This window comes from Esox lucius, chromosome 17, assembly GCF_011004845.1.
Source record: "Esox lucius isolate fEsoLuc1 chromosome 17, fEsoLuc1.pri, whole genome shotgun sequence".
Taxonomy (NCBI): Eukaryota; Metazoa; Chordata; class Actinopteri; order Esociformes; family Esocidae; genus Esox; species Esox lucius.
The window spans coordinates 24,381,059-24,399,165 of NC_047585.1; the positions used below are offsets into that span (position 1 = coordinate 24,381,059).

Below are 18,107 nucleotides of genomic sequence, written 5' to 3' on the forward strand. Positions count from 1 at the left end.
GTGGAAACTGAGCAGGGTTAGAAGCCATAGCAGGGATGGGGGACAACTACTTCGGGCAAATGTAAAACAGTGAGAATTCGATCTGGTAGTAACCAGGCTAATGCTTCCCATGCCTCCACCTAGATAGTGAAGGATCTCTCTCCTGTCTGTGTCTGTGCCAGGTTATGGATGAACTCCGGCGGATCCTCGATCGAGGGAACTCCAGCTTCATGCCTGAACTGAAGACCCTCTGGGGGACTTTTACAACCTGGCACAGTTTTATGGAGTGTTCAAAAAGGCAATGAGGCCACTGCGGCCGGACAAAGGTCATTATTGGCTCTGTTGACACAGGAGAATCCCATGAAAGTATTAATGTTTGTTTAAATACCTGTCTGCAATAAATCAAATGAGGCTGTTTTTGTTTTTAACACTGAAGCATTCAATGGCCATGATGAAGGCTTTACCAGACATGTTCCCATCACTTACATTAGGACATGCAAGTTGAGGCTATGCTTCACATCCTTGAGGTAAGAAAAGTGTATATGTATTAGAATTTTCATATTACTTGACCATAACATACAAAGAGTGGGAATATTTTTAGTTTTTCTCTGTGTGTTTGTGTCAGTCTACTCCTTTCTTCAGACGAGACCACTCTTCAGCCTTGTTGTTACTGTTTGTGAAACCAACTGCATACTGGCTATTGGAACCATGCCTGTGGTGATCTTCCCGAAAGAGGACATCTATGCCAGTGTGATGCATCTCATGGCGTGTTATTACACCTTTCACCTCACATATCCTAAGCGCATTGCGACACTCCTCTCTGTGCTGCAGACAGAAGTCCTCGCGGACGCCATCCACAACTGCAACATAATTTCCTCATATAAAAAGACTATGGCAGAGTGGAAAACTTTTATTACTGACTAGGGTTGTGCAATACATTTTGCGATAACCTCTGTGTATTGACCAATCAGAGATCAGATAACCTTTAATATATAGGCAGGCCATTTTGTTTATTATGAGAAGGTTTATCTTGCCGTAGGTTTTACATTTTCATTTTCAGTTTGACCACCAATGGCCATTGTAGTTGTTTTTGCATCCTTTGTTCTGCCCATATACAGACTCCTCAATAAATAAATGAAAAGAGATTATTTAATTATTTCTTTAAGCCATTCTCATCTCTAGTAGTAGTGCAAGTACATGTATCTGAGTTATGAATACTTATTTTAATCATGATATGCTATTTTTCTGTAAATTCCTGGGTATATATATTAGAGTGCAGTACAACGAAATTCACTTAGCATCTAACCAGAAGTGCAAGAGGGCAGAACATTTACAAGTACAATATATGTTACAAGTGGGATGTAGAGATGTGCAATGAAGGCAAATGCAAGTACAGATGGCAGTTCTAAATGGGCAATGAAGGCAAATTGAAGGTAGCAAGTGCAACTGAAATGCATGGATAGCCTTATTTCAAGACGTTTGCAATAGCATAGGATGCAAAATGTAAGCACATTTTCCTACATATTGAGAAAATAATTCTAAAATCTTTTGTTTGTATCCAGACAAATATACTTGTTTTTAGTCTGGCTGCACAAGTCTTAAGATATCTGTGCATTCTTCAAGACTAGATATTTTTCCTTGTTCAGTTTGCAGATAATTTCCCCCCTGTGACAACTGCGCCCTCTGCTGCCTCTCCTCCCCCTGCAGCAGACAGGCTCCAGCGTTCGACGTCACCGGCCTTCTGACACCACCGTCCATCTCATTATGCATTTCACCTGTGTCTTGTTTAGCGCATCTGGTTCTCATCCTCATCATTCCCCCCAGTATATATATTCCTTCTGCTTCCCCTGTCTTTGTGTGTTATTGTCTCTCTTTGTTTATAAGAGCACTGTTACGCTTTTCTACAATTAAACAAACAATACGCATCGCCTTGGCCTCCTACTTCTCCTTCCTCAAAGCCATCACACCCCCATTTTATTGCTTTTTATTCTTGTTTTTGAGAGCTGACTTTTTGCAGTATACCACCTGACTCTGTATAATACTATATGATATACCACCAGACCCTCTATGTCTGTGTACCTCTGTATAATACCATATGATATACCAGCAGACCCTCTATGTCTGTGTACCTCTGTATAATACCATATGATATACCAGCAGACCCTCTATGTCTGTGTATCTCTGTATAATACCATGTGATATACCACCAGACCCTCTAAGTCTGTGTACCTGTATGTCTGTGTACCTCTGTATAATACTATATTATACACCAGCAGACCCTCTATGTCTGTGTACCTCTGTATAATACTATATGATATACCACCAGACCCTCTATGTCTGTGTACCTCTGTATAATACCATATGATATACCACCAGACCCCCTATGTCTGTGTACCTCTGTATAATACTATATTATATACCAGCAGACCCTCTATGTCTGTGTACCTCTGTATAATACTATATGATATACCACCAGACCCTCTATGTCTGTGTACCTCTGTATAATACCATATGATATACCACCAGACCCCCTATGTCTGTGTACCTCTGTATAATACTATATGATATACCAGCAGACCCTCTATGTCTGTACCTGCATGTCTCCAGTATTTAAAGTCCTGTGTATGCTTTTCTCTCTGTTGCTCAGCATCATGTCTGACACTATGAAAATGGACACCATTGCCTCCTTCCTGGTTCTGCCCAACCGCCGGACTGTTCCTCTGGTAGCGGATCTGCATGTTGCCCAGCTTACGCTCTTTTCTACCCAGGGTGAGATCATACAGCGGACAAACACACTCTTCAAACACACATTCGCCCAGACAACAGTCTATGTGCTGTATTGTTTGGGGTTCCTTCAAGATCAGTATGAGTTTGTTTAGAGTACTTTGGGATGTTTTTGGGGTGGGTCGGGTTAGTTTGGGGTATATTGGTGTTTGGATTAGGGTAGTTTGGGGATCTGTTTGGGGTGGTTTGGGTTAGTTTGGGGTATATTGGTCTTTTGGGTTAGGGTAGTTTGGGGATCTGTTTGGGGTGGTTTGGGTTAGTTTGGGGTATATTGGTGTTCGGATTAGGGTAGTTTGGGGATCTGTTTGGGGTGGTTTGGGTTAGGTGGTTTGTTCTGATTTGTAGGACCTTACCAAAGTACTTGATAAGTTAACACTGACTCAGAGTTACATATTATACACAATAGATACACATTAGAGCTTATACCAATAACAATTCCCTAACTGTCTCTCCATCGTCCATCTCCCCCTCCCTCTCAGGTTGTGGTGCATATTCACTTCTTGGAGGCTGGTGATCTGCCAGCTAAAGGCAACTATGAAGGGATGTCTGATCCGTATGCTCTTTGTAGGGTGGGGCCTCAGACCTTCACCTCACAAGTTTTGGCCACTGTCTGTCCCAAATGGGGAGAGATGTACAAAGTGAGAGAATCAGGTGCTCCACCACCTGGGTCAAATTCATCTTTAATTGAAGGGTGTTGCTACGTACAGTATTAATATTGGTTTTGTAAGTAGGTGAGTGGGGATTCCCCATATGTTTGTCTGTTTCAAAGTCAGTGTTGTTTTTGCTGGACCGTGTACGTGGAGCTAGCTAAGAAGAGCCAATGTCTCTTACTGAGTGACTGAGTGACTGACTGCCCCTTGTTAAATAGTGTAGTGGTTAGAGAAACGAGCTTGTGAACCTTAGGTCCTGAGTTCGTATCTCCTCACAGGCAAAGCGACTGTTTCTGGCATGGAATAGATCATCTTCAGTCTCACTAGAAATTGCTAAATTCTTATGATTATTCCTAAGAAGTTAGTAGATACTAGTAAGCCTATTACTGGCTAATAAGCTGTTAAAACGTCCAGTGGCAAAAGCAATACAGTTCATATACTCTATTTGTGGTGGAGGTAAACTTAATAAGAAACATTAGTCAGTTTTACACAATCCTCAGTGGAGTCTAGCGACTGCTGAAATGAGTAATGCCATGACATAGTGTTTAAAAACAGTGCCTCATGTGGAAGACCTAAGTTTGAATCTGTTGAGAGCAATGACATTTATTAATTATTTCTGGTAGAATCCACGATTCTCTTGTCTTTTCACTTGATGAAAAAGTTAGTTATCGTCGCCTTTATTGATAGTTATTGTATAAATGTAATTCACGAATGAAAGAAAAAAGTACTTTGTTTTGCCATGAAAGATAGAAATATGTTCCTATGACATGAAATGAAATAGCTTTGGCAGACTCGCTAACAATTGCTCAATTCTTATGACTATTCCAATAAGTTAGTAGATACCGGTGAAGCTTATTACTGGCTAGTACGCTGTTAAAACGGCCAGTGGCAAACGCAATACATAGATACTATTTGGGGTGGAGGTAATCTTAGTAAGAAACGTTAATCAGTTTAACTGTATCAATGTGATTCGTGAATGGCCAATTAACTATTAAAACGGCCAGTGGCAAAAGAGGGTTTGTTTAGGATAGAGACAAGAGGCTATACTGACACCTAGCAAATGAACAGCTCCGTGGTGTAGTGGTTAACAGCATGGCCTTTCACGTGGCCCACCCGTGCTTGAATCTTGAGCTGGCAACATTTTCTATTGGGGGCCGGCTGAACTAGGCTTGCTTGGTTTCTTGTTAAATTGTACCTCTAATGGCACATGATAAAAAGAGGTATAAAATACAATGCCACTTTGCACCGATCAGCCATAACATTATGACCACTGACAGGTGATGTGAATCACTGACACTGTGAAGGATCACTTATCAATTGGCCAAACTCTCTATATCCTGTTTAATATGACTCTGAGTCATTGGCCAAACTTTATATAATATAATTTCACCATGACTCATTAGCCAAACTCAATATACAATATAATACCACTTTGAGTCACTGGCCAACCTCTACATAAAGTACAATGTGTCTCTGAATAGTCATTTGTTGAGGGATATTCCAGGAAATATGTTTTCGTTGTTAGAAGTCTAACCACATAACCTGCTTTTCCAGGTTGAAGATCAATCTAAAGGATTTCATTACTTCTCAGTACACTGACCAGGTGAGGTCTACCTGCATGATCTATTAACACAAATGAGTAAAAGAGTACAGTTTCAGAGGAACAAGGACTTTTCTAGTTACTTTCTGGGTCTGTACTCTTTACTCGTACTCAAGGAGAGTTTTTTTTTATAAATCGTACGTTACATATAAATCATAAGCTGCATTTCACCTACTCTTTCGTAAAAATGTTGTCAAAAAATATAGATTTTTTTCGTTTTCGTGATTTCTTTTGAGGTTGGAGTGGGGTGTTCCCTCCCGCTCCTCTAAATCTGCATGGGAGTGCGAGCACAGACGTACCTAATTAAATGACAGACACCGACACGGAAAGTGGTTAATTGGAGGACGTTGGCGAGGGAATTCCAACCCCTGGCCACAGTTCCACGATTTAAATGTAAAATAGGCATAGGTATTCACAAAGACGCAACCATCTCTGCTTTCAAAAACTCATCATCCAAACTATGATTAGGTATGGTATTTTCAGTTGTCAACCCATCATTTTTGTCACTGTAAAGGTGTGTGATCGCACCACATCCCCCCAGTGGGACAAGGCTTTCTATTTCCTGCTTTGTGACCCAAGAGAGGAGTGAAGGTAGTGTGTGTGTTTCGTTATAGTGAAGGTAGTGTGTGTGCACAGTATATTTAAACAGTAAGGCACAAGGGTGCGTGGTGTATGACCAATATATCACTGCTAAATGCTGTTCTTACACACAACACATTGTGGAGTGCCTGGACACAGCACGTAGCCGTGGTACATTGGCTATATACTACAAACCCCTGAGGCGCCTTATTGCCAACACAATTTGAGCAGTAAAAGTAATGCGATTTCATACCCACGGTGCATGGTGTCTTATACCATGGCTATCAGCCAATAAGCATTCAGGATTTGAACTACCTGATTTATAATAACTTTTATACACTCACCTAAAGGATTATTAGGAACACCATACTAATACTGTGTTTGACCACCTTTCGCCTTCAGAACTGCCTTAATTCTACGTGGCATTGATTCAACAAGGTGCTGAAAGCATTCTTTAGAAATGTTGGCCCATATTGATAGGATAGCATCTTGCAGTTGATGGATTTGTGGGGTGCACATCCAGGGCACAAAGCTCCTGTTCCACCACATCCCAAAGATGCTCTATTGGGTTGAGATCTGGTGACTGTGGGGGCCATTTCAGTACAGTGAACTCATTGTCATGTTCAAGAAACCAATTTGAAATGATTCGAGCTTTGTGACATGGTGCATTATCCTGCTGGAAGTAGCCATCAGAGGATGGGTACATGGTGGTCATAAAGGGATGGACATGGTCAGAAACAATGCTCAGGTAGGCCATGGCATTTAAACGATGCCCAATTGGCACTAAGGGGCCTAAAGTGTGCCAAGAAAACATCCCCCACACCATTACACCACCACCAGCCTGCACAGTGGTAACAAGGCATGATAGATCCATGTTCTCATTCTGTTTACTCCAAATTCTGACTCTACCATCTGAATGTCTCAACAGAAATCGAGACTCATCAGACCAGGCAACATTCTTCCAGTCTTCAACTGTCCAATTTTGGTGAGCTCGTGCAAATTGTAGCCTCTTTTTCCTATTTGTAGTGGAGATCAGTGGTACCCGGTGGGGTCTTCTACTGTTGTAGCCCATCCGCCTCAAGGTTGTGCGTGTTGTGGCTTCACAAATGCTTTGCTGCATACTTTGGTTTCAGTCAAAGTTCCTCTTATTTCAGTCAAAGTTGCTATCAGCTTGAATAAGTTGGCCCATTCTCCTCTGACCTCTAACATCAACAAGGCATTTTCGCCCACAGGACTGCCGCATACTGGATGTTTTTCCCTTTTCACACAATTCTTTGTAAACCCTAGAAATGGTTGTGCGTGAGAATCCCAGTAACTGAGCAGATTGTGAAATACTCAGACCGGCCCGTCTGGCACCAGCAACCATGCCATGCTCAAAATTGCTTAAATCACCTTTCTTCCCATTCTGACATTCAGTTTGGAGTTCAGGAGATTGTCTTGACCAGGACCACAACCCTGAATGCATTGAAGCAACTGCCATGTGATTGGTTGATTAGATAATTGCATTAATGAGAAATTGAACAGGTGTTCCTAATAATCCTTTAGGTGAGTGTATTACCAAGTTGTAATTATAAGGACTGAAAAAGGTTATGTTTATCACCCATCCTAACAACTCATCCATTTATAACCTTTTTCCCCTTCTAGTTGTCACACTGTTGGACCTTGCCCGTTGGTTCTTTGGTGGAACTGCTCAGAGAATTGCTGTCAGAACCAGATCTTGTCTTGGATCCGTCCGGATGGAGCTTCACCACACAAATGTTGTGCTTCACCATGGCCACTCAGGTCAAGTTCTGTAGACACTCCCAGCCCTCCAGCCCCCTGCCTTCCCTCTATCCCAGAACCAGAGAATAAGAAGGTAATAGCTACGGAGGAGGTCCCTCAGATGTACCTAAGGAAGTCTCTGTGGAACCATGTCCTGCTGAAACACTCCCCACGCACACCAACCCTGGACCTGGCTTTGCCTCTGAGGGGAAATTCCACCTGGAATTTGATGTTTTTAGCGGAGGAAGAATGTGTGATGTGTACAGTGGATATAAAAAGCACTGTTAAAATGTGATGTAAAAGAATGAGATAAAGATAAATCATGTCAGAACTTCTTCCACTTTTAATGTGACCTATAATGTGAACAATTCAATTGAAAAATAAACTGAAATCTTCAAGGGGGAAAAATGAAAAATAAAAACCGTACAATTACCTGGTTGCATACATGTGCGCCAGACTTTTTATATCCACTGTATATATATAGTCAAAAGTTGGGACACACCATCAAAGTGAATGCTCTGCTAGGAGTCAAAAACTGGGTTTCATGGTTGGATCTTCCAGGAGAACAATTATCAAAGCAATCATCCAGATCCACCCAAAAATGTCTCACTGACCGCATAATTGATGTTCTGCAATGGCATCCCAGTCCTCTGACCTAACCCCTATCAATCACCTTTGGGGGGAGCTGAAGATGAGATCCACAAATAAAGACCAACTCTGGTCATGGTTTCATGGTCTCAGGCCCCATGCAATGTGTTCTCTCACCTAATCAAAGATTACAGTAGAAGACTCAATGTGGAAACTGAGACATTTAATAGTGTCTTGAAAATTACATGCCCACTTTGAATTTGATGCCAGCAACACGTTTCAAGAAAGTTGGAGCAGGGGCATGTTTACCACTGTGTTGCATCACCTCTTTCTTCTTTTGCTGTTAAACAAGCGTTCGGGAACTGAGAAGACCACGGTGGTACTGTAATACTGTGGTATCTACATTAGAAACAATTCTCTATATGCTACTATAAAGACCTCATGTCATTGAGATGTATTAAGATATTCAGATGTGTGGTTATCTACTCTAATGAACACTATGTTTCCATTTATGATCTTCCACATTTTCTCAGGTGAAGACACAACGACTAATAATTATTGATCGACAATAACAAATGAAAACTGATGATTTTCTTCAAATACAGCAAAAAAGCCTAAAATTGTAACACCCTTGCAGTTCTACAGTGCTACAGTAATTTCAGTGGATATCAGAATAATAAATTCACACAGAATCAGAATCTGAGAGCTTGAAAAATACATTTCCTGGCATTGCAGGATATACAGATCATAATGTAATAATAGGTAGGAAAAGGTTTACTCTGTTAACTAAGTAAGCAATGTGCAACGTCTTCGCTTTATTTAAAATAAATGGTTAAAATCTTTGTCTTATTTTTATATTGAGCATGTTTCATTTGGCAATTACAACCTATTTTCACTAGAGGGAGCACAAATCCTTTTTCAGTAACAACTCTGTGACTACCCTGCCATAAAATACAGTATAAGTAATAATCTTAGCAATAAAAAAAAATAGGAAGACCATATAAATAACATAAAATAACATTTAATGCAAACTGCATGCAATAGATTTAGTTAATGTTATGCAATGGTCAGTTGCATGACAAAATGCTTGATTCCCTTGAGGCGTTAGGCTACTGCTAACGGCTTACGTTTTCAAAGCAGGTCATATTAAAAAAACTCTGATTATTCAAACACGATAATCTACAACACTGTTCTTAACACTTCAACATTTGATGATACTATTTAAAAATAGTTTTGATTGAAATCTCAAAAGATTATCTTGCTGCAGACTATTACAACACCTATCAAGCACACTGCAATATATTTCTAACTTTTGCAGATGCAACAGTATAGGAAATATAACAACTAATGAGATAATAACAAGAAGATACTAATAGCAGCCATAAAATAATTTGAGGTTTTTCCATTTGGTTATCTCATTTTAAGTATGCCTCAAGGCAATTAAATAGTTAATTCATTGTTGCTCTTTCTTTTGATGGTTTTGATTTTGCATACTTGATCATTTGTGTCCCTGTTGGAGACCACATTGTTAAATAGATGGCCCTTGTCACCGTTGCCATAGCCACCGTCCAGTCTGTCACCTACAGACTGGAGCCAGGTGAAAAAGCCTATAAGTGGCCTAGAAACCTTTTGTTCCCCTCAGAGGACAGCACAAGTGTAAAGAGACCATTAATACTAATTTACATGAATATGTTGTCTTTCCAGAGACAATAAGAAAACATAATACATTTGAGCATGTGTTCGCACCCTGGATTGGATTTAGCTGACCATTTCAGTACTTTTCCTCTACGTGTTTCACTGTCTTATAAATTACTACAGTGACATCTACTTTCAAATAATCACAAAACTCTTTTTAACATAATTTAAGCTGTGGATTCAGAAAGTAAAAACAGGACAACGTGAAGCACCAAGTTACCTGTTTGAGTTGCTCAACAAGTAGCCAGGGCAGAAGGAGTCATTAATACTCAACACCAGGAAGGGGAAGGTAATGTATACCAGTCTGTCGGAATAAGTCACTCTGCTGTGTGTTTGGACTGTAGCCAGCTGTAATGAGGCGCTTCATGAGGGTGTGGGTAGGGGTGATAAAACAAGCCAAACAGCTGAATCAGAGTTCACCTCACACCATTCAACACATCCAACTAACTTAAGACAGAACCACGACCAACTCATAAATATCTAAGCATTTTATTGTTTCCCTATAAAGACTGACAAGTTGATCAACTACTGGTAATGACAATTGGAATTATGTTAAATACTGTACAAACACAGCACACTGTCCTTCACTCCCAGTGCATTCTTATCACCGCAGCACAAAACGACAGGTATTCTCGATCGGCTAAAGTCTTCATTTGATTTAATGGTTTCTGATAAGACATGGGAATATGTTGAGATTAAATAACATCAGTGTACAATGTAAACATTTTCTTATACATGAAATAAAAACAACATGGCCTTTGTTAGATTTTTTCCCCATATGCTTTTGAGGGAAAATTTACTCAAGTAACCATTTGACCTTAGAGCTAATCTGGTATTGGATATTGTTCTTGAATAATCTATAACAATAAAATCTTTATTGTTTCCTGGCTGCCAGCAGCCAAACTCTCTGGACCACACCCACTGCAATCATGTCAGGCAGGAATGCATTAGCAGAACAGGAAAGTCTGTGTCGGGTAGGTAAGCCTCGTACAGGCTGCGTAATGTGTCTATGTTATCAGGTAAGCCCAACCTCTTAGTTATCCTCGATCACTGGTGTAGGTCAAGACAATGTAAAATATCATTACAATTGTCTAAAAAGGTACATTTACTGAGTGAAAACTGTTCTTAATAAACATATCCATATCTCATTAAGGGCCTTCAATTTGAATCATTTGAGTATTACAGTTCACAATGTTGGGGTATGAATAGGTTTGTATTCTCATGGGAGGTAGTACTGAAGGTAAATTAGTTCCAGACAATGACTCACAGCTTGACCAACTACCGAGCTCTCTATACAGTTTGACACAATTCAGTAGGAAAAGCATACATTCACATATGTTCAACAGGAACATTTTTGTGCAACAAAAAAATGACCTGGAGACTGAAAGAAAGTATAAGGGTTATACCATGTACTTAGAAGTGCTGAGAACAGGCAGAGAACAGTAACAAATATTGTTAACCTAATTTCCTACAATATGGTAGAAAAGTCACACAAAACCTGCATAGAAAACCCGAACACACTTGCACCACTTAACACACACACGCACACCCCACACACACATGCATACAGTTAACACAAAGTACAAGCTGCACTAGACATTCCACTGGAAACATGCATACCAATATTCCACTCCCCCACTGGCACTGGCAGGTCCAGTGAGGAAAACACAGAAGCACACCATGAACATATAGACAACATCCATACAGCGGCCTGGACACTAGAAATATGTGCATTCCTATAGTTATGCTTATACATAATAGGGTGTGTGTAGGGAGGGGATCCTTCATAAAATGTGTAAATACATAGGCCTCTTAAAACTTCATAGATGCAATACAAGATCATTGCTTTACTGACCCTTTGTCCATACTTAGCTTGGGCGGTGCTTTTCCCATATCCTAGCCCAAGGTATTAGAAAACAGACGCCGAATGTGAAACACTGTTGAAATTCTTTCTAAGAATATATATATTTTTTTTTTTATAAAAGGTGAATATTTGTTGCTATGTTTAAGTAAATACCGAAATCATCTTGCGCAATACATTAAAAGATTGAAGCACATTGTGTTCTTCATTTCACCTGTCACATTATTATTACAACAACACAAAGTAGAAACCTTGTGCACTACAGCTGTGCAGCACGTTTCAGGTGATCTAGTTACAGTTTGGAATTCCCAATTAAATGTTTGCCGGCTGGAGATCTCATAATTATTACTTTAACATTTTAAAATCTGCTACATGCTCTGAGGTTTTACATTTGGTTTTCTAACTTAGAGGTTCTTCTGGCAAAAAACAAGCTTCTTTTGGTAGCAGCAGACAATAACATCCTTGTGTTTATTGTTTGTCTCCTGACTGCAGCCATCTTAGAGTAGCACTTTTATTTTATTTAATTGCATAACTTTTTGTGCTTGGATGTCAATCATGCAAATAGTTTGTTAGGGACTGTGGATTATGTTTTTTTTTTATGTATTGTTTTTTAGGATTATGATGGCATTCTCTATGTGATTTAACAGTACATATACTTATTATTAATATTACAAACCTTCAGATTACCAAAGCCCATTGGCGTTTGAAAATAGCATGCACTGTGTTCAGTGTCAGTAATAACACATGACAAGATATGACAATCAACACCGCCCAAGCCTTACTTTGAGACACATAAGCAATATAAAAAAATAAAAAAAACACATACCGAACAAGAGGCACAAGTCCAGCTTATACCTTAAAACTGCACCAATGTATCAGCAAAACATTTACATATACTCAATGTACTGAAATAATAAATCATATACAAAAATAATAATCACTTTAAAAATTGTTAAATATTACCCACACAATCAATAGTTAGAGATACTATTTAGATCATGCATCTGTGTTTTGATTGCAATTCCAAATGTCCCAGTAACTTGTAAATGGTAATGTGTCAAATGCACTATGTTATAAAATACAGAGGTAAAACTACCACGGTCGTCTGTGTTAAAGCAGCAGTGAATGTTTGAAGGCTTCAGTGTTTCTGTGGCGCGGTGTGTGCTTCAGCGGTTGGCTGTTGTGTGCAGTGAAGTCCTCCTCTAACACGTCAAACTAGATCCACCTGTGCTTTCCTCCTGGTCTGACAATCCCACTCTGGGTCTGAAGCCCCTCCACCGCGACCTGCCGGGCATTCCATTTCCCTGAAAAGTTTCTCCAGGCAAGGTTTGTCCAGGTAGGCGGGGCGTTGTGGAAGCAGGAAGTAGTGTGTGGTGCTGGCCTTCCTGCCGTTCTCCATGACAGGCAGGATGCAGGGAGAACCCTCACTGTTCTGTCTCTGTAAACCCCGGCTCACGTACTTTGGGTCTGGGGCGAAGCTCTGCGTGGGGGGCATGACACCGTTGAGGTACGAGGGAAGGCTTTTGGGGCTGGGGGTACGGGAGCTGCCTCGCAACAACAATGGGTCCCTGGGGGGCACCTTCGGGGGCTTGTCCTCGTCGCTGTAGGCCCCTGACGACACCTCGGCTGACCAGCGGCGGTAGTCTGCCATCTTGGCGGGCCGTGGGGGGATGGGCACGCGCGGGGGCACCTCCGGTTTCTCCGGACCCTGAGTGGGGCGGTGGTGGCAGGACAGGCGCAGTGACGTGGGCTTGTTGAAGGAGCCGGCGGGTCCCGAGTGAGAGCGCCGCAGCTTCCTTTGGCCTCGGTCCTGATGTCTGGGACACGCCGGCTGCTCCGAGGGCTGACGCTCGGCATGCTCCCGAACCTCCTGCTCCAACATCTGCTGCTCATGCTGTATCCGCTGCTGCTCCTGCCGTTCCCAAAGTTGCTCCTGAAGCCTTTGCTTCTCCTGCTGCTCCTGCTGTCTCTGCTGTCCCGCCGGGCCGTCGAAATAAGCATAGTTAATCTGGCCACAGCCCCTAAAGCTCCGGCGGCTCGGGGTTCCGTAGCGGAAGGAATTGGGTTTGGGGGGACACTGCTCAGGCACCAAGCAACGGCTATCATCTGAACTGGTAAAGAACTCCACCTCGTTGTCCATGGCCTGGTCAGGGGAAAGGTCTGCCTGCCCAGGGAGAGGGGGCAGGGGCTTGGCCCCCCGGCCTGGTGTGTGTGGGGGACTGGCGCGTTCGTACACAGACAAACGCTTGAAGGACGGGACCACCTGATCGTCTTCGGCAGGGCTAGGGGTGGAGGGCTCAGCGCTGGACGACAGAGACAGATGGGTGGGACGGGATTTCTTTGGAGGTAACTGCTGTGTACCAGAGTTATGTTTCTGTTCTGAAGAGGCAGAGATGAGACAAGCTGGTTAGAAAGACCAACCTCTCAAATATTGGCATTTGGTAACTACCAGAGAAAATAGCACAAGTAATTAAATGAAGCTAGGCTTTCAGCAGTTAAATGGTTCCCGGAAGAGCAGAGGTCAGACAGGTCCACCTTAATTACTTGAAAGCACAAAGCTCTTCTCCTCTCAGGGTTTTGTTAAACATTCCCTGGGATATATTTAGATTAAATCATGCTGTCGGATGCCAGCTTTCTGGCTCTCTGTCCTTATAGAATCTGGAAAACCTGACAGTAAACACTTTGTTGGCTCAGAAATATTGCATCCCTACTTAAATGCCTAAGCTATGAATAAGGCAGAGAGGAAAAGGAAGTAAATGATAGAAATAAAATGTACAGTGGCTTGGTACAGTACTTACTCTCAGAACTGAGTGATCGTGGCACCTGCTGACATTTCACGTATTCTGGGGCTGCTGCATCCATACTGAAGTACAACCTGTAAAATGACATGATACACATTGATGAGGAATGGCCTTAGCTACATGTTGTCAAAGTAATTCCAACCACCCTTATAAAAACACATTCAAGTTGCAACAGCGGACACATAGGGAGACTTACTTGTCCAACTCATGGGAATGGTTCCATGAGGGCTTGGCTCCAGCCATGCTGAGACAGTGACTGGCCCGCAGAAAGGGGCTGTCCGCGGGTAAATAGATCTCCTGGGCAGTCAGGCCCGCTGTGGACATGCTCCAGGCACAATCGGGTCGCATCAAAACCAGGAAACGCTCGGCTCGCCAGGCTGGCTGCTGGACCTATAAAACAGCCGAGAGGCAGATACATGAGGGAAAGTAAAGCGGGTCTGAGGCAGGAGACATTAATTAAAACAACTGAATATCATTTTGTTCGTTTCCACCAGCATGAGATCATTTCCTCTGATGACCAGGATACTCTTGTGCTAGTCCCCTAGTTAAAAGCTTCCTTTATGAAGTGGGGGGAAAAATGAGATTCCAAAAAGCTGCCCCTCCTCTCCTCCCCCTTTCATATTTCCATTGCTGCCAGCCTGCCCTCTCTGCCTGCCACTAAATTAAAGAGCTGTGGCCTTGTGCCTCACACTCCGGTAGTGCTTTTCAAAGAGGACATGGAGACAGTCGGCTCCTCTGGCTGTGGAATGACAAATGTTCAGTTTGACAGGACTAAGACACTGGTGCCGCTACACACCCACAGAACAGCAAGCTCCATGTCACACAGAATGCTAATGCATGCAAACTCCAAAAAAAAAAAAAAAACACCAGAACTTCTCATGTTAAGAGGAAACAGAACACAAAAAAGGAAAACTGCTAGTGACTGTTCCTGTTAGAGACCATGGCGTAGGTTATACTACATGTACAGACAATCATCTGACAGGTATATTGTGTTTTAATGTTATTAAGATGCATCCAGTACAGCATAAACAATACAAATGATCAGTCTGTTCAAAAACTATAAGCAATAACAGAACTATACCTACTGGCTTTAAGCTAACTGAATCAAAACTTGGCATTGCCTGATTTTTTAACTTTGCTGGAAATAATATATAAAATGTAGCAATGGCTCATATTTTATTACCAGTTTATAACACACAATATTGCGACCCCATTCACTGATTAGAAATATGTATGTGTTCCATTTCCTTCAGAGCACCTCAGGAAAAAGTGGACAAGACCAAACATTTATATCAAAATGGGGTCATGTTTGGGAAGAGCTGCTCTTTTAGGCAGGTCTGTTTCTGTGCCTGGTGTTGCAGGTACTGTCCCTGTCAGATGCCCTGGATGTTTTTCTCAGGTCATGTGCGTCAAGGCTACGTAAACAACGCAAGCAATGTCCATAGGGAGTACAAAAAGTCCTATCTGTAGAACAAATACTATAAACATATGTTGAAGAACAACAGAATGTTAAATACTGTTCCTATAGCAGGCCTCCATTTATCTCACATCAAACTTGTAATAGCTGGTAATTGTCATCCCTGCATAACACCCCAATGTTTTATGTATGAACCATTAAAATGTTCTGGAGACTTTTAAATAGGAATTTGTGGCCTTGATCACCCCACTGACACTAACTACCTTTGAATGGACAAGTAGGTTATACTTTATTTCGGGGGTGCATCATCTCTGCCCAGCTTGCTGGAGACCACAACTTCCCAGCCAAGTCCATGCGAGGTAGAGCTGTCAGAGGGATAGTGGTGTGTTTTCTGCATGGGCAGAACTGTACACAGTATCTTCATCCATTCATCATCAAGAATTGAGAACACATCCGTGGCCTCTTAAGACCCCAGCAGGTCGGCTATGGACAGATTTATGTGCTGACCAGACAGCTGGTTATTCAGAAACAAAGCTCTGGAACAACAGCATACCCAGGACGTCAGCTCAGTTCCTATTGCCCAACATGGCACCCCCACCCCCCAGCTATTACCCAGGGCCATGGATTCGGTTCGGAGGGGATGGGAAGCAACTTGATCCTCGATAATGAACCCCCAGGGGCTCACGCTTCCTCTGGCAACAGGTGCAAAGACAGTTCATTTTGGAAGCGGTTAACCATAGTTTACACTGAGTGTATTTAGAGGCAACAACAGGACTCAACAAATGGGGGTAGTCATAAAGAAATAATAAATATAATAAATAATAAATCTATTTGCAGGCAAATTGATTTCAGACATCAGAGTATATTTTATGTTGTGTGAAGAGGTAATGGTAAACACTGTTGATGACAACCATCTGACCATCTCTACTTCAAACACACAGCCTACTAACAAAAGACCAAAACACAGTAGCCCTCTACACAGTCGCATCACAGGTTACCCGCCATGTCTGTTGAACAATAACAAAATCATCACATGCACATCTGGAATCACACTTTTCCCAGTTTGACTTCAGTCAGCGCACTACTTTTGGGCCATAATGTGCAATTTCGGACATAGTCTTATACTAGCTGTAGCTTGTCACTATGGGCACAGAAACAGACCGAAGCCGTTCACACCCCACTTACGACACCCCTGCAGCGATTTCTGAGCAACCATACCCGCTCTACCTGTGCAGCAAGCAAACACCGCACACACCCCCCTCGCGTTACAGGATCGATTGTCACAGATTTCCAAGGTGACTCACTGCACAACATACTACGTTTTTCCAATCTAAAATGATGAAATAAGCATTCATAGTTTCCTCACTCTTATGACATCAGAAAACAGCCTAACAAAGAATTTCCAAAATAATATTGATTTATATATTACAGATACTGAAACAGGTGACCTAATATGTACCATAAAAGAGGAAAGAAGTTGTAAATAACCTACTGTTTAACAAAACGGCGTTTCGGTTTGAAAGGCATAACAGGATAATAAAGACAGAATAACACTATCAATGTATAACTCAATGCAAGCCGAGATATATCACTGCTGTCATCATCAACAGCACAACGAAGAGAGAATGCTACCGCAAATCAACTCACCTTACAACCTTGCAGTTTTCACTCCACTGTAACTTATTATAGAACTCGTTTAGAATCCTTTTTTGGCCGAAGGTTCTAGCGCCCTTCTTCGGCTGCTGACATAAGTTTGACCAATCTAAAATATTCAGTCAGCTATGGCATTGAGCAAAAATAAAAAAATAAAAAATAATAAAAAACCGGCGCATTCGAACATATACCTACCCTGATCTGGGAGACTTCTCAATACTATTGTTGTGAGCGATGCTCTTAAGCGCCACACTACAAGAACACTTAACTTCTAGCTCCGCCTTTCACTCAACTCTTAAAGACACAGCGTTCAGTTTAGGCTTGCACACTTAATACTTGCACAATGGACTATATTGATTCACTTCATATTACCCATTTATACGTAGAACTATTTATAAGGGGGTTATATATGTGTCCCACAGGCTCCACTAAGAATAACACGTTTTCAGATAAAACATTAACATGCAATAATAAACAATTGGTGCATATTGTGTTATTGCTTAATTTTACAGTATTGTTATCTACTGATACAACAAAAGTTTGTTTTATCAAGTCTTTGAGTGTTGCACATTGTATATTGAATGTTACAGTATTCCAGTTTGTAGTACCTATTTAATAGACCATAGCTATACATTATTATATTAGATTGATTGGAGATCAGAGTGGATAGATATTATAACCTAAGTTCACTGAATTGCTCCTTTGCATTACAGCATTATGATAAGGTCATTCCTGTCAC

The 18,107-nt window shown here is 41.5% G+C and overlaps 1 protein-coding gene and 1 long non-coding RNA gene across 2 annotated transcripts; one reads left to right on the forward strand and one right to left on the reverse strand.

The window, feature by feature from the left end:
- The first annotated feature begins 167 nt into the window (after positions 1 to 167).
- On the forward strand, positions 168 to 1,277 carry LOC109616786. The gene is made up of 3 exons (XR_002198046.2): positions 168 to 305; positions 416 to 506; positions 605 to 1,277. It is a non-coding gene; the product is annotated as an uncharacterized LOC109616786 (long non-coding RNA).
- An 8,829-nt stretch (positions 1,278 to 10,106) lies between these two features.
- errfi1a (ERBB receptor feedback inhibitor 1a) lies at positions 10,107 to 17,577 on the reverse strand. Its single transcript, XM_010895567.4, has 4 exons — positions 17,363 to 17,577; positions 14,495 to 14,688; positions 14,296 to 14,372; positions 10,107 to 13,876 (listed from the first exon to the last, which is right to left on the reverse strand). Exons 2-4 carry the CDS (start codon positions 14,644 to 14,646, stop codon positions 12,708 to 12,710), a joined length of 1,398 nt encoding a protein of 465 aa, XP_010893869.3. The 5' UTR covers positions 14,647 to 14,688; positions 17,363 to 17,577; the 3' UTR covers positions 10,107 to 12,707.
- Between the last annotated feature and the right edge of the window lie 530 nt (positions 17,578 to 18,107).

Coding starts and splice junctions, on each gene's coding strand:
- errfi1a (XM_010895567.4), bottom strand. CDS start 14,646: ATGCGACCCGATTGTGCCTGGAGCATGTCCACAGCGGGCCTGACTGCC. Junction 14,373..14,494: donor CATTCCCATGAGTTGGACAA/GTAAGTCTCCCT, acceptor GTCATTTTACAG/GTTGTACTTCAGTATGGATG. Junction 13,877..14,295: donor ACGATCACTCAGTTCTGAGA/GTAAGTACTGTA, acceptor CTGCCTCTTCAG/AACAGAAACATAACTCTGGT.